This window comes from Idiotropiscis lumnitzeri, chromosome 3 (genome assembly GCF_059441095.1).
Source record: "Idiotropiscis lumnitzeri isolate Australia: NSW breed Sydney's pygmy pipehorse chromosome 3, RoL_Ilum_1.0, whole genome shotgun sequence".
NCBI classification, from domain to species: Eukaryota; Metazoa; Chordata; class Actinopteri; order Syngnathiformes; family Syngnathidae; genus Idiotropiscis; species Idiotropiscis lumnitzeri.
In genome coordinates, this window is record NC_142393.1 from 23992824 (window position 1) to 24003492 (window position 10669).

General features: G+C 40.2%; 1 protein-coding gene across 1 annotated transcript; it reads right to left on the minus strand.

The window, feature by feature from the left end:
• Positions 1-238: 238 nt before the first annotated feature.
• On the minus strand, positions 239-10037 carry tspan31 (tetraspanin 31). Its single transcript, XM_088291095.1, has 6 exons — positions 9831-10037; positions 6783-6950; positions 6619-6699; positions 5934-6074; positions 5278-5394; positions 239-3933 (listed from the first exon to the last, which is right to left on the minus strand). The coding sequence occupies exons 1-6, from the start codon at positions 9891-9893 to the stop codon at positions 3859-3861; spliced, it is 645 nt and encodes a 214-aa protein (XP_088147221.1). The 5' UTR covers positions 9894-10037; the 3' UTR covers positions 239-3858.
• Positions 10038-10669: the final 632 nt, after the last annotated feature.

A 10669-nucleotide genomic window follows, 5' to 3' on the forward strand; every position in this document is an offset into this window, starting at 1 on the left:
TTACCTCTTGTTTGAACATAAATTAATACAAATCCATGGAATAAGTTGAAAAAAAATGTTTTACAAATATATTCATTGCAGCATTAATGAAGGTTGTCATTCCTTACACGAAATATCGTAATTTCAGATGAAATACAGGTCTGTGCTTGTCACCACGGCTTTTCCATATTGTCATTTCTATTTCCAAACAAAATTCTCTGTAGCTATTCAAAACACACAAATCCACAAATACTCCAAGTATGGTCCAATTTGAGATTTTATTTGTAAAATTAGGTCCCCAAATAAAGGGAAAAATACAATTCAACCACAAGTGCACACAAATTAAGGGTGTGGCTTAAATATTGAACAGAACATTATCTGGCAAAACATCTGTACACAGCAGGGGCAAACTCACCAGCAGCAGCAAAATGTGCACTGGCTGCAAGCTGACAAGTTCAAGTAAGACATGGAATTAAATTGTACGTTCATCTTTAAGTTAAAAGCTTGTAAAAGAACACTTAAATTAGCAGGAAATATCAAACATCCATCACAGATAACTTAAAAAAAAACCCTTGAACATATTGGACACAATTGTATAAAGCATTTATTTAATAACACTGATAAATGTAAAGGAATCTTGGCAATCGACAACAAAACAAGATTAAAAATGCAACTGAGGCCAATCAACACTTCACAACAAACACCAAAAAAGCTCAACTGGGTATGTGATGCAAAACAATTATTTCTGTTGCTGTATACACTCCACGTTCTAGAAAACAGTGTACGAAGTAGGTCCTAGCCAAGATGGAATTTTTTTTTAGGTCAATGCAGACGGCAATATTTGGAAGGTGTGGTGAACAGATAACCGACTGAAAAGAATATATAAATTGAATGAAAAGAAAACCGGTCCCTTAAAGCTCTCCCATTGACAAGTATACCTGTTAATTACATTTTTCAATGTGTGAGAGACTATCTGATGCTATTTCACAGTAAATTTGAAGCTTGGAAATGACATACTGATGCACAACCAGCAGTATATGACATTGATGACCCATTTTGGATTTGAGATCAGCCCAGTTTTGCAAATCCACAGGGACAAACAGCTGCGTTTTCTGCAACCTAACTTTTCTCCTGCTGATTACAAAAACAGAAAAAGGCTCAAACTTGTTTTTCCTGGTGAAAGTAAAGAGTCTATTCTGGCAATTGGTAGTTTGCTTTATATATAATCAATGACCACAGTATCCCGTGGGTCTTGAAAATGTCGTTTCAAACGGCAGGCAGTGAATGAGTTTTAAAGCGTTAGTCAATTTTCTATGCAATAATATGTTCTATGCACCCCCCACTGGTCTAAAGATAGCACACTGATTCTATTGCATTTGTGGAATATGAATTACGCAGAAAATTGCACTTGTTTTTATCCAACTCAGGGAGCGGCCATTTTGCACAACTGAAAATGACACAACACTGCCAAAGGCCTCAGCTTGCAATCATCACATGACCACACCCAGAAAACTGGTGTGCTGTGACAGCCATTACCTGAGCCTTGGGCACTGTGATGTCATTTTCAGTCGGCAGCAAGGGGCTGTAGAATGCAAAATGGCCGCCCTCAGAGAAAGAAATGGGAACATTTTCTGCTTATTTCATATTGCAAAAACAATATTAATCCAAATACCGTGTTTAGACAAGTTGGGGTGCATAGAATATGCTGTGAAGAAAATGTTTTGACTTGACTTCCCTTTTCTTGCCAACAACAAAGATATGAGTTACGGGCAGAACAATGCTATTTTTACGGACTAAATCATGAAAACAAATCAGGAATTGATGAATTTAGCTTTAAATGTAGTCCATAAAAATAGTTTGTACATAAGTAACATTATGGTGAAGTTATTGGCAATAGCTGATCTATGCATAATGACCTTGAACTATGCATCACATTCCTTCCCCTCCATTCTTTTCTTTGTCATGGCAACAAAACAAAAAGCACTTTTCATACATCAAAACATGCTACCTTTGATAGAGTTGCATTTTTGAAATGTATGTTTCACAGAACAGGAGAGAGACATATTAGAACAAGAGATATATTATTATATTAGTCTTCATTTTCATGTTTCCTGCAAATTGTGTTAAATTGTTCATTAAACTTTCAGTCATGATTATACGGAAACTGGTAGAAATTGGCCAATGAATTGGTTGGGACCTACTACGTACCTGACACGATATATTGTACAAAGCAACATCATTGTACAACACAAAGGATGATAGGCGGGATGAGCAGCGAGAGGGGAAACTACACGCAACATCAGTATTATGTACAAAATCAAGTCTGCAGTCCGTTGGCAGTCCAACATGACAGCTGGCTCAGTTACAGTTCATAAATATTTGAACGTGATTGAGTATCAAGTCATTGTCTAAACTGTTGTTCAATAGCAACTTGACAAAAAAAAAAAAAAGTTAAAAAAATGAAGTGTGAAAACCCTAAATCAGCTTGGATTGGGCAAGTCAATTTGTGGTCCTAGTTTGCTAAAATGTGAACTGAAAATCCCTTCATAGTGGTCAGAATGTCAGGAGTAAGCCAATGATTGCAAACGCAATAACTGCATTCGCAATCTTTCTTCATTCCTTACTCCCTAATCACTAGAAGTAGCAAACAAAGATGACAGTCAGTCTTGATTATTCCTCAACATGTCTCCTCAAACATTTTGGTTTCACCTGCTACTCAGGAAAGCCCTTCTCCAATTGGCTGACAAGTTTCATCTTAAAATGTCACCCAATAAAGTGGTACAGATATGACAAGTCGACGTATCAACATTTGTGTGATGTTTCAAACGGTGTCACTTGCCATAAAAATGCAATTTTAATCACACTAATTATGGTTTAAATTAATGATTTTAATAGTTGATGAATCTTTTTTATATATATTTTTCAATGTCTATCCCTTTTTCAAAATTAAAACAAAACATTATTTCAAATTAATAGTTCAGAAAACAAATTGATCAATATTCAGTTACTGACTTGGCCCACAGCATCTGTCAGAAAATGGGCAAAAATGTTGTTTACTGTTAGCCAAAGTAAAAGCAGATGTTTGAAAATGTCTTATTTTGTTAAACACACAAGCTAATCAGTCTGTTTTCATGAAGCCTGGCAGAAATCTGACAATAACTATTTATGAGAGGCAGAAATTCCAAGGATTTGGACCATTTTAAGTTACGGGTTCTGAACGAATAATCCTTATCAAAATAGTTACTGATAATCGATTAATTGTTGCATCTCTAACACAAATGAAAGATTATTGGCTAGAAGAGCAGTGTGGTCGGTTGAAGAGTACATGGAGGACATGAGAGAGAACAACTCCATGTTCTTCGAGAAGATTCCACAAGGATGGCAGCCACTTGTCACGTTGCTAATTCCAGGATGGTTGTGACAAGTTACATGAAGGCTACTCTTGCTCCACACGTTCCGTATACTCCCTGTCGCAGTATTGTCGCACAGACCGTTGCATTTTCTGTACTCGAGAGCATGTCAAGGCACACATCGTGGCCTAATTTTAGAGATGGACGCCTCTCACTTGTTGGGTTGGGCAGTGGCGGCTTGTCTGTGCGGCGTGTGATCAGTGGCTAGAGTCGGTCGGGCCCTCGAATCAAGGCTGGCTCGCGATACGGGCGTGTGGGACTCACCGGTATCACGAGTCATCCCGTCATGCTCGAGCGTCCAGGCGGTCGAGTGTGAGCTCAGGTAACGTCTCAGTCTGGGGTTAAGAAGGCGTGTTCTCATATAGGTCAGCCGGGGGACGGCACGCCCGTCCCGTGTCGTCAAGCGTCGTGTACCAGTGTGTCAGAAAGGGCGCGGGGCTGCACTGTGCTGCTCAAACGCAGGGACGGGCTATAGGAAAGCGCTTGGGTTTGCTCGCGGGTCTTTCTGGTTCCTATAGCGCCCTGCCAGCCACACTCCCAAAATCTGGAGGAAGAAATTCATGAAGGTCAGCGGAGGTCAACACTCAGCCGCCAAAGATCAATTTTTGGGATTGTCTGGGACAAATACTTAAAGGGACACTGGACAAATTAGCATGTCGTGCTTGTCACGTTCAGTTGGGGAAAGCTTCTAAAAGCGGAAATACACCTTCATTGGTTCATTGTACTTTTATGGAAAACGTTTGAAATGAGCGCATCTAATTTGGACACTAATCACATAACCCACATAAATGAAGAAAAATAAAAAGAAACTAATGACAAACAGGACGCATCATGGAGGAGGACACAAGAGGAGGCATTGGTGGTTGTTTTAGGACTATTTTTTTCAAGTATATGTAAAAAAAAAAAAAGAACTGGAACAGATCCTGCAGAAAGCAGCCTTTGTAGTCTACTGAGTGATATTAATGGCTCGTATTATTATTATTATTAGTTATTTATTTTTTTAAAACATACGCTTCTTTGTTCCCCACGAACATGAATATTTTGGTCGGAAATATGGAACAGGTAACAGGTAATATTTAAAGCCCGTATCACATTGAGCCGCAAGTCTTTAAGAAGTGGTTTTTCAGGGTTACTAAAAGGTTGCAAATAGTTTTTCTCTCTCTCTAAAAAAAAAACTGTTTTAAAATGCACTAAACATTTAAGGCTAAAAATTTTAAGGCCACATTAACGCCTTCTATTTCAGTTGCTTCCATCATTTATAAACATGTCAGGAATGCTTGTACAAGCTGCAAAGTTTAATACAAATTGAATACACCATCATCTTAATTGTGTCTTTATTATTCATGTGTACATGCCGTAAGGCATTCTAGCTGTAAACTAAAAGACCAGCTGTTTGCTGTTGCAATTAGGTGGCGATTTACATAGGATCCAATTAGTGGACTACCAGTGACTACCTTTGATTAATCGACTAGCAAAATGGTTTGTGGCAGCCCTATTTTCTACAAATCTAAACTGTTGGGGAACTTCTTTGTAAGCTTTACCACAACCTGATGAAAAAAAACATTTGCGCACCAGAAATTGACGCGCAGTGAGATACGGGCTGATGATCGACGGCCCGACCTGTTTCGCACCCCCATTATTGGGATAATTTCAATCAGAACACACATCAAATTATGATCATTTTATAGGATAATATGACGAAACATAAAATAATTTAGCATTTCTTGTCTTTGGGCAGGAAGGGGACCAAAAATAGAACAGCCTATTGTTTTTGCGTGTACCAGGCCCAAGACTATGCATATTCCTTTGAAACAAACTGTATGTCACCACATTTTTGATCGTGGTTGAATTAATGAGCCGTTCAGTGAGTGGAGACGATGCCGCTCACCTCGGTGAAGCTGAAGAAGAGACCGACGCCTCCAAGGATCTTAAGAGCCTCGCTGGCATGGTGCAGCATCATATCCCCGCAGGTGTAGCATGAAGACGTATTCGTATTCTTGCATAACTGCAGTCCAAGTCACAAAAATAGCGGATAAGGCAATTGGTCTGCGGTGCTGCGAATCCGTAAGCTGTCAGCTGAGCTCAAATGTGGCCTACTTACTCCGCTCAAGCCATTGGGACAAACTGTAACTAAACGCAAGGGGAAACAGGGATACGCAGGGTCTTGAGCTGCTCACAAAACTATTTGTCAACCAATGCAGGGCACTAGATTAATCTTTCTTTAATAGGAGCACAGTGGCCCTTTAACTGAAATTTTAGGGGCACATATTGTTAAATTGACTTGCAAAGAAAATCATCCTCCCACACATTTTCATTATATTACTAATAAATGGGCTCAAGTGTGGAGCAGAAGTTTGTCAGCAAGAATAATAATTATTAAAAAAAAAATTTTTTTTTTCAAGTTTCATTGGCGTGAATAGATGAAAATTGTAGTTGCACTGTCTCATATTTTAGGGGTATTCTGCAGCAATGCAATGTAACAAGCTCAAGTTGTGGGTGTAGTTTCAAGTAGAGTAAAGGGTGACATTTCATTTGCAGACTTACAGCGGGACAGTTCTGCAGATCTTGCTCAAACTGCGCTCGTTTGCTGGTGACATTGAGCAGCCCGCAGCAGTTTAGCTGACTTTCCAAGTCAGTCTTGGTGTTATTTTCCAACATTCCCCATGCTGAGTTCAGAAGTCCTTCCTGTATAAATATCAAGGATACTGAGACCTGAGCGCTTCAACAATCAATATATTTGGTAGATTGAGTAGGCAAGAATTTGATAAGTGTGCTCTACTTCACATAGTAGTAAAATTATAAATGGCTAAAACAGAGGTATTGACGATGTACTAAAATATTAGGTTGGTAACATAAAACTCCCAAATAAGGAGGGACAGAGAAACCTAACACTTATCACAAAAAGTTCTGAATGTTTGGATTTCCTGTGACATTTCAGAATTACATTAAAATGCACCATGTAATGTAAGGAAATCCTAACAGGTGAACTTTATTTGACTTTCTCTAAACTTTTGAATGCACAAGTCTAACTGTTCATTGTTAAAACATGTTTCACATAACTGGCTATTTAACAAAATGGAGCAAATTTCACAAGAGGCTTTTGAGCCATGAAAATTTCCAAGTTGGCCCAATCTCAATTATTAAGTAATTAAGTTAATCTGTAAAGGTTCGGGTGTTCATCCTGAAATGGCAGACCCAAAACAAAATGAGAAAGGAGGACTGAACTCACCTGTTGGCTGCGGTTCATCGCCAAGCAGGAGCAGGACACTCCAAATTGAAAGAGGAAAACGATGAAAAGAATGACCATGTACTGAGAAGCGGGACGTCAAAGAATGCGCACAACTACATTGACACTGCTTTAAACTTGTCGCAAACATGACAGGCAAAGGATACAAAGAAAAGCATGACTTGGTGGTGGTGCATGGCTCCGATAAGTCCCACAATGGCGATGAGCAGGAGGAAGACGCCCACGGCGATCACGCCGCCGATGATGTGGATGCTGGACACAAGGCCGAAACCCTTCCCCCACGCCGCTACGCCGATCAGCAGCAGGCCGACCAGCTGGACATCACATGAGGGGAACAATTTAGGAACAGCTACTAGACTAGGCCTCTCACCCATTTGATCAATTTATTTAAGTTGATTAATCAATATCTACATTTAAACATACATGTATGTTCCATAGTTAGGGGGGGAAATAATTGAAAAAAATATATACTAGAAAGGATGGCTGAAACATAACATTTTATCTACAAAATGTATATAAGTTCACCATGGCCGTTTTATCTCAATTGCTCAGTAGAATTGGCGATGTAATCCAATTTAATCAATTCCTTTCCTCACCGGACTAAATCAAGGCATTTATGTCCATATTAGATTATATTGAGTTCTTTTTTTTTGTTTGTTTGTTTTTTTTAAATAACAAAACGAGGCAGGGGGTGACAATTAATCTGAGTTGACCATGTTCCGCGCCTCTATTTTTGAGGCTCCCAATCGGGGAGGTGAACCCATTGGTGAACACCGGCGGTGAGGGATGCCATTAAGAACGAGTGAAGAACAAGTCGTATCGGGCCTCTTTGGCCTGTGAGACTCCGGAGGCAGATGCTGTGCACCAGATGGCCAAGCAGAGCTAAAAACCTGTGGGAGAAGTTCGGCAGGCCATGGAAAATAGACTTCTGAATAGCTTCGAGGAAATTCTGGTCCACCATCCGGTATCTGAGAGGGGGGAAGCAGTGCACCACTAACACTGTATATAGGGGAGTTGGGGCGCTACTGACCACGACTTGGGACGTTGTGAGTTGTGGTCTCTGTTGTTAAGAGAGGGGACCAGAGCGTGTGCTCCTACTGCAGAGGAATCACACTCCTCAGCCTCCCTGGCAAGGTCTACTCTGTGTTGCTGAAGCGGAGGGTCCGTTGACTAGTCCAATCTCAGGTTCAGGAGAACAGTGTGTTTTTTTGTTGTGGCCGTAGAACTGTGGACTAGCTCGACACTCTCGGCAGGGTTCTCGAGGGTCCATGGGAGGTCACAGAACCAGTTTACGTGGGTTTTGTGGACTTGGAGAAGGCGTTCAACCAGGTCCCTCTGGAGTTATGTGAGGGGTGCTTCGAGGATGTGGGGTATCGAACTGTCTCATATGGGCTGTTCGGACCGTATGTCACCATGATCGGAGTTTGGTTTGCACTGCCCGCAGTACATAATTCATTTCCAGTGAGTGTTGGACTCCGCCAAGGCTGAATTTGTCAGAGATTCTATTAATAACATTTATGGACAGAATTTCTAGGCGCAGCTGAGGCATTAAGGCTGTCCGGGTTGCTGTCCTCAATGACATCTTTGCGTTACGCAGATACTGTGATACAGCAAAATAATTATTAAGACTTAATTTATTTTAATTAATGCTTTATTTGGTTTTCACTTAGTATTCTATAATACAAAACAAATCTGACATTGTTGGAATAAAGATTAATTGTTAAAAAAAAAAACATAAAAAAATCACAAATCAAATCACAATTGAATTTAAGGGGGAAAAAATGGCAATTTAGATTATTTTTCATTAGCGTTCATCTAGAGGTGGGTCATTGATATCGTCAATGTTGCTTTCACAATGCGCAATTTTACATGATCAAGTATTTATACTCCCTCAAAAAGGAAACAAGTCCGTTGAAGGCTGCAAAGTCGGAGGAAGTGGTGAAATCTTCATTCAGCAAATCAGTGTGTATTGACAACAAAAGAGGAGTCTACAAATAAGTGGACAGGATCCAGTCATGTGACTCTGTGATCGCAGCCGAACAAATTTTAAAATAAGGAGTGTCCCGTCTCAGTGGGAAAAATAATGGCAAGACGCAAGTCCACATCCCTCGTCTGTAAATGATTTGGAGTTGACAAGACTGACGTTGGTCAAAATAACATTGTTACATGCGCCAAAATGGTCGCCGTGGAAAGCAGTTCTGGTCCAACATGAACCATATGGATTAGGAGGAAAGCTTTGTGACACCACAAGCTAGAAAAACTAAGTTAACATGCAGAAAACCCTCGCAAAGTTGAACAAACGCGCGCACCCATGCAAATCATTCAGTTTACACACTTGCAGTTTGCGTCATAACTACTGTACACTATATCACGGGTAGTATGTCTAGGACAATAACAGACACTGTCCTGTAAAAAGATTACGTCTGAATTAGTCATTACTACAATCTTATATGTAATAAACACGAGATGCTCTATTTATTTTACTTTCTCTGTTAGGGCCCATCCTCAAAATACATACCTGTATTCCTGGGTGACACATGTGGCACAAATCACCTTATATCAAAAAAATATTTTTCCCCCATTATGACTCCTGTAGTAAACACATTTTCTCATTCGGATTGCTTGAGTGGTGGCAGTTATACACCAGTACTTAATGCACCACACAATGTGATGATATCTGTCATTATGGAACAATACAAGACATTTAAGTGACATGAATATTCCCCCAAAAAAATCAATGTAAATCAAGACATAATTTAAAGTTCTTTGTTGGTAAATATTACCAGGACTACGCTTCCAAGAATATCGAACTAATAGTGTAGTGGACTGATGAAGTAGTTTATGGATGACCTGTCAAAATGACAAGAAAGAAAGGGCCGGTGGGGTGCGTAGGTTTACCGATTTATCGCGATATCAAGTGGCCTAAACCTCACGTCAGAGGAAGAGCTAGCAGGCTAACTGCTACATGGCTAACTATATACAGGACATGTAGCACACATTACCTACTTGAATAATATAGTAGTCAGAAGCGCGCACACACCCGTGTTGGTCTGAACACCGGAGGCGTGTAGAAACAGAACGTCAAGTCACAATATTTCTTCTGCGTTGCGGCTAAACTGCTAGCCGGGTTAGGCTAGGCTAAGCTAGGTGCCAATGCAGCTAACAATGAGGAACGTTAGCGTTCCAAAACTCACCATGTAGACGACGTTCAAGGAGCACAGCGCGTTTTTAGAACACGTGAAGCCACCGCAGACCATCGCGACTCTCTCTGCTCGGCCGGGCGACCGACTGAAAGCCGAATAGAAGAAGCAATTGCAGGCGTCTAGCAAATAATGGCAGCGCCTGTTTTCTGCTGCTCTTCAGACGCCAGACAAGAGGGCGTTTGGAAATATTACGTAGGCATCGCGCGTGACGTCAACACGTGACCATATGCAAACTTCCCTTTCCTGTTCAGGTATGCTGCGCGTTTACGTTTCACGTTTTTATTTTATTTTCACAGTCAAAAGACACGACAAAACATGGTGGGCCAAAAGTAGGTACACCATGTACTTCATTGTTTTTTTTTTTATTATAGTACATTTACACTTGTTACAATTTAATATATTATATTATAATATATTATAATAAAATTATAATATATTATACTTCGTATCGAATTCTAACTCCACAGGTGTTCTTGTAGTATCAGGCACATTTTTATGGCGCAGGTGGACCCAAATGCAGGGAAGCAGGAGACGCAAATCAGGGGAGAAGGCCTAATCTCCAAAAGCTGTTTACTGAAAGGCAAAAAAAAAAAAAACAATCTTCATGGAGAAATCGATATAGTAAATGAACACAGTCCCAAAACAAGAAAAAAATGAAACACAAGAGAAAGAACACTCACCACTACAGGAGTCATCTATCATCCTACTTAATCCGATAAATACCCCTCATAACACCATCATTTATGACGCCACGGCTGGAGACATAATATGTAGATCTATCAACTGTGAGAGCACGTTGACTCACACAGCATAGACGCCCGCAGAGAAAA

Coding starts and splice junctions, on each gene's coding strand:
- tspan31 (XM_088291095.1), bottom strand. CDS start 9,893: ATGGTCTGCGGTGGCTTCACGTGTTCTAAAAACGCGCTGTGCTCCTTG. Junction 6,075..6,618: donor CGATGAACCGCAGCCAACAG/GTGAGTTCAGTC, acceptor ATATTTATACAG/GAAGGACTTCTGAACTCAGC. Junction 3,934..5,277: donor TCTTCTTCAGCTTCACCGAG/GTGAGCGGCATC, acceptor TTCTTCCTCCAG/ATTTTGGGAGTGTGGCTGGC.